Source organism: Benincasa hispida, unplaced genomic scaffold (genome assembly GCF_009727055.1).
Source record: "Benincasa hispida cultivar B227 unplaced genomic scaffold, ASM972705v1 Contig306, whole genome shotgun sequence".
NCBI lineage: Eukaryota > Viridiplantae > Streptophyta > Magnoliopsida > Cucurbitales > Cucurbitaceae > Benincasa > Benincasa hispida.
Genome location: NW_024064789.1, coordinates 1062765 through 1068821, shown reverse-complemented (window position 1 = coordinate 1068821; position 6057 = coordinate 1062765). Strand labels below are relative to the sequence as shown.

Genomic DNA, 6057 nt, shown 5'->3' with positions numbered 1-6057 from the left:
GCCCGTCCTCCGCGAAGATACAATTGCGTTGGTGAGCACATTTCGCTAATCTTTACCTTGCGTCCATTCGAATAAAACATTAAAGAAAAATTCTTTTTGCAATTTGAGAAGTCTAATCGTTTCATATTCCAAAGCAATGATGATTCTACAGACGAAAGGATGTTTTTCTGAAAGCTCATAAATGAGGGAAGTTCGAACGACGGGCCTTTTGAGTTTTTCAAGGCCTATCACCACAAAAATCGTGTTGGGCCCACTACGGCCCAACCTATAAAAAGAAACCCTTCCCCGTCTATGAACTCTTTACCTCATTTTGCAACCTGAAAACCCTATCGCCCGACATACAAAGCTTTCTTCTTCCCCAGAAACTCAACGAATTTCCAGTCTTTCAACCAAGCTCCCATGGCTGACCAAGCTTCTCAACAATCTGCCTCACCATTAACCCTTTCCTCCAACCAAATCACCATGCGAGATGCAGCATTCCTTGCTGCCAGTCGCAGGCTTGCTGCCCAACCCCACACCATCCCCAGAATGATTGAGAGAGCCCAGAGAAACCCCTTGGTTGTCAGACATCCTCTATTCAAGAGGGAGCAAAGCACTGAGAGGACACAAGTTCCAACTCCTACCGTCTCAACTGAGTGTGAGAAGAAGAGATGCGATGACACGGAGTTGTTTGGCAACATCCGGAGCAATCTGGAGCTAGGAGGAGGATTACTCGAGGTAGGGGTTGTAAACCAACCACTGTTTGTGGAGGAGGTGACGATGGCAGTAACTGAAGAGGTGGCGGTGCTTGAAGAAGTGGCAGTGACTGAAGAAGTGGTGGAAGAGGAGGAAGATAGAGGCACTCTAGCCTTAGAGATTCCTAAGGTGACTGCCAATGCAGAAACCTATGATGGACCCTCCAGAGTTACAGTGGAGGAAATTGCGTTGGCTGAAGTTGTGGTGACTGAGGTTGCAGTGGAGACACAACTAGAACTAGTTGAAGAGAAAAAGAAGAAGAAGAAAAGCAAATGGAGAAAGGCTAGAGAGGCTGAGTCTTCTCATCATCACAAGGAGAAAAAGAACAAAGAAAATAAGGATGATAACGAAGATGAGGAGGCCAAGAAGGAAAGAAAGAAGAAAAAGAAGGAAGAAAGAAGAATGCGCCGGCGTGAAGAAAGACGCCTAAGAAAATAAGAAGAAAATAAACAGAGGGCTACGAGCCTGGAAAAGGATGGAGAATCAACCTCCGTAAGGGAGGACAGGGGGGAAACAACGCATTTGATGGAGCTGGCGCAACCTAAAACAACACAAGTGGTTGCGACCGATGAAGGTGAAGAAGGAGAAGGAACCCCCCTGATGCGGCATCGCAGGGAAGATGCGCCGCAAGGGTCTACCATTGACCCTTCACTTTTAATCATCGCACTAGAAGAAAAAGAAAGAAGAAGAAAAGAAGAGGAGGAAAAATAGGAGAAAATGGAGAGAGCGAAGCTCATTATGGTATAGGGGAATAAAAGAAGAAGACTGCAATATGAAGAGATGTGCAGTAATAATGAGCTTGCAGGGATTGAAGAAGAAATGAGACGCGAGGAGGAATAACGCCTATTGCTGGCCTCCAAGCAGTTTCTAGAAGAGTTCGAGAGAGAAGAAAAAGAAGAGGAAGAGGAAGAGAAAAAGTAGAAAGAAGAAGGGGAGAAGAGATTGAAAGAAGAGAAGGAAAATAAGCGCGAAGCTAATAGGCGGTGCTTGCAGAAGAAGAAGGGTAAAGAACTCGCAGAATGCGAGAAGGAGGAACAACACAAAGAATGGGAGAAGAAACAAAGGCAAGCAGCCCGCCTTGCATTGGCCAAAGAAAAGGGCAAGGCAATCGCGGAAAGTAGCGAGCCCGCGTCGGCAAGGAAGCGTCCATCAATGAGAAAAGAGAATGACGACATGCTGATCGAGATGGGCTTCTATCCTACGCTAATGCCACTACCTTACCTCATCACAAGTGTGATTGTGGAACATGGCTGGGACTCTTTTTGCCAGTGCCCAGCCATTATTGTGCCACAGGTAGTGAGAGACTTGTACAGAAGGCATCTACATGGGACCAGGGATGCGGTGACCTTCAAAGGAGAAATGGTGTCCTTCAGCGCAAGAGACATCAATGAGATATACCAAATGAAGGATAACTCGGATGCACCAGGGAACAAAATTATCGATGACCCCACGGAGCAACAGATGGAGGATATCGATTAACGTAGGGCAGCTGATCGTAAGACAGCTCAGAGCATTGGTGGGGCACATTCGAGGGCAGTACTTTTTTCCATGGATCGTTTCAAGTCTGTGCTTGTCAATGTGCGTAGGCATTAATGAAGATCCCATGCCTGAAGTCCATGGCCTTATCAACATCAAGATCTTGAGGATGCTCCTCAAGGACTCCCACACTGCCCTGAGCTACCTATAAAGAGGCTCGCAATCGACTTGAATGCGTCGCAAGAACCCAGGCCCAAGAGACAACGCAGAGAAGACAAGGGAAAAGAAAAGGTCCAAGAGTCACCAACGCAAGATCCAGAACCTGTAGACCCTCTTCCCTTAGTAATTCACCTTCCAAGCCCTCCAAGGCCAACCGAACAACCTTCTTCTCCACTCCATGAACATTTTACCAACCTTATTCTTATCCCAGCTTCTCCAACTATTTACCTTACAACCCCAACTTCACCTTTAGCATCATCACCGCAACCCCCCATTCCACCGCCGCATGTTGATGACCCACACGATTTGGGTGAAGACACCTCTGCCCAACCCCAAAACGATGCTGGCGAGACATCACAGGAAAAACCCTCCATCACCTCCCTAGCTGCTGAGTTAGTAGAAATGCGATCCCTCTTCTCTCAACAACAACAACTTCTTGCTCAACAACAAACCTTCTTCAACCAGAGATTTGAAGTGGTAATGGAGCGAATTGATGATATTCAGTGTAGTGCTGCCACATACTGGGAGGCGTTAATCAACATGCAACACAATATTTATAAAATCCATCTGCACTAGAGACAGATTGCGGAGCGCAACCAAGAGCACTTCAATTTTTTCACCGCATATCTTCATGATTCGATGGTGCCTCTACATCTCAGGCAGCACTTGATTTTTGAAGAAGCTTCTTCTGCACCACCTCAAAACCCTCCTCCAGATCCTCTTGCCCCTCAACATTGATCTTTACCTTTTATTCTATATTCAATTCATTATTTTTTTTTCTAACATTAATCAATTTCTTTGACTCTTGTACAGGCAACAATTTTCGTATTGCGTTAATTTGTAATTATTTGTATACTTTGTTAATATTCAATACAACTGAGTATATATTCACTCCTTTTTGCCTGTGCCTTTTTCTTTATCATCCTTTGTCATTAATTGCGATGTTCTTAATCTTTTATTTTTGCAATCTGTATTGCGCTGCCATAATGTATTATATGTTTATACTTAGAAACATTTCCCTTACTTTGTAAATTCTAACTAACACTTAGTTAATTCTTAGTTTAGCAGTACTTTACCTTTTATCTTTCAAAGTTCTGCTCATACCTTCTTTTTGAAATTTTTTCTAAGTGTTTGTCTAATCTATCCAAACAACGCAATGAGGACCTTGCGCATCTCTAAATTTCAGGGTGGAGAGGGTCTGAGCAAACGAGATCAAGAATATGTGGTCTTTAAGAAAATGCGTTCATTTTCTACATTTCCAAAAAAAAAAAAAATTATACCAAACTCCAATGTCAACACAAGGGAAAACCTCAAAAATGTTCCCAATCTAATAAGAGTTTAGTTGTGAAAGGAGCATGCTCGTAGTTGAATGTTCGTATGACACCCGTAGGAGCAAGCCAAAACGAAGGTGGTTTTCCAAGAACAACGCAGTATGAAAATGAAAAGCGAAAAAAAAATATACAAAAACAAAATAAAAGAATGCAAGAGACAACTCCGCTAAATATCATGAGTTAAAGTTGACATTGGCATACAACCGTAGTTGGATGTTCGCATGACACCCGTGGGAACAAGCTAAAACAAAGAGTGTAACTATGACCAACAGTCTCTAATAAATGACGCAAATTTTGACCACCATATAGAGACGCATCAAGTTGTTTTGACAAAGAAGAGATAAGCATTCTATTTTAAAACTAGAAAAGCATCTTTGAGCATAAATTTGTTATATAGAAGAGTAAAGTAGGGCTTTGCTAGGAATTAGCAAGGATAGAAGGAAATTGCGATGTTAAGAAATGTGCCTAAGTGTAACATTCAGAGCAACCAATCGAAGCAAAAATATAAGATATGACTTGAGCATTATTGCCTTAGTAGAAGATATGCTTGAGGACAAGCATATATCTAAATTTGGGGGTTTGATAACTTGTAGAAATACAAGTTCTTTATGCTGCCTTATCTAGATATTGCGGTCAAAAGAGAGTAAATAATATGCGTCGATTGTATGAAAATTAGCTCAGAAATACAATAATTATAAATTCTTGAAATTACACCCACTAACACAATCAAGATGGTAGAAGAGGATATTTCTACTCTGTTTTGCAGGAAATCAAGTCACCGCTTGTGATCAAGGCTCACGAGAAATTGAATAACGCATCTCTGTCACATTGCGCCCTTCAATCAAATAATGAAGAGACAATTAACGCAATGACAGTGCAATGCGACAGTCGATCCAGAGCTATATTTCAACCGCATGGAGTAATAAAAACAAAATTGCATGTGAGCACGATCGAAAGATGCAGTTGAGCAACGCAAATGCGAAGGATTGTGACACATGTACAACTAACCGTTGTGCATATTTGACGGTCTGATTGCATAACAGAAGGAATAATTATCCCACCATCTTCGGAATTTCCATAACAATAAGTGGGGTCCACAAGTCAAGAGTCAAAGATTTTCACCTATAAATACCCCTATAGAATTCACAAAAGATATACTTGATATGAGGGCTAATTGATGCTAGATTATTGAAAGAAAGGCTAAGCTGAGTGCTGATCTGAAGAAATTTGGGAAGAGAAGAGACAAGGCCGAGAGGTGAGTCTCAGTGCTATTCTGCCAAATCCTCGCTGTGAAGCTCTGTGTTTAGATCCCTGCTACCGATTGAGCAAGCATGAGAGGGAAGCTCATCCTTCCGTTCGATGCATCCACACGGACAAGCAATTCTCCATCCGGATCGCGCCAAGACATTGGCGCTTATTTGTATTTGTTTCTAACTCTATTCGTCACTGTATTTCATCTTATTTATCTCTTCGTTCACAAACCATGTATCAGACGCTAAATAGATTTATTGAATGTCTCGATCATTTTCATATACACTTTTCTGTCTATTTTCGTTCCTCTATTAATCGTTTTCTTCATGAAGTCTTCTTAATCCCTTGGTAGTTAATATGGATTAAACGAGTAACTTAATCTGTGTTAAAGAGATAAATATGTTTAGCTAAGGCATGCTAGACGACATCTTCACTTGTGAGAGCAGAAGTGAAGATGCTATTCTGATCTATCGAGAGAAGGTTAAAAGAATGTGTTAACTAAAGAAAGTAGTACTTCCAGAGATGGAAGCAACCTTGCATTCATTACGTTCGTCCCTGTTTCACCACAGAAATGTGGGAACGCGATCGATCACCGTGAGGTGTTCGCTAAGGGAAGAGCAGAACCGTACTCATAGCTTTATCACAATTAAGGACTTGCGCTGTTTATATTAGTTATCTTTTCTTTTTCTTCTTCGTACATAAGACTTGCCATCGCATAACACAATCTTTGTATAATCTTCACAACCAGTCTTGACCTCAATATCTTGTATCATGAAACATGTATTTTGTATCATCTTAGCTTAGGTTTATTTTATTGCACTTTATTTTACTATCTCATCTTTATCGCTTTACTTTACTTTATCGTAATTTTATATACTTGTACACAAAACCCTTATAAATGGAAAAAGCCCTGATCGCATGTATCACAAATGTAACGCAATAACCTCAAACAGTCCCTGTGTTCGACCTCGGATCACACCGAGATACTTGCAGTGGAATTATACTTGGTTCCAACGCAAGGAAACTTGTGACAACGCATAGCATA

At 41.5% G+C, this 6057-nt stretch overlaps 1 protein-coding gene across 1 annotated transcript; it reads left to right on the top strand.

Moving 5' to 3' along the window:
* Positions 1–399: 399 nt before the first annotated feature.
* LOC120069273 (stress response protein nst1-like) lies at positions 400–1173 on the top strand. Its single transcript, XM_039020993.1, has one exon. The coding sequence runs from the start codon at positions 400–402 to the stop codon at positions 1171–1173; it is 774 nt and encodes a 257-aa protein (XP_038876921.1).
* Positions 1174–6057: the final 4884 nt, after the last annotated feature.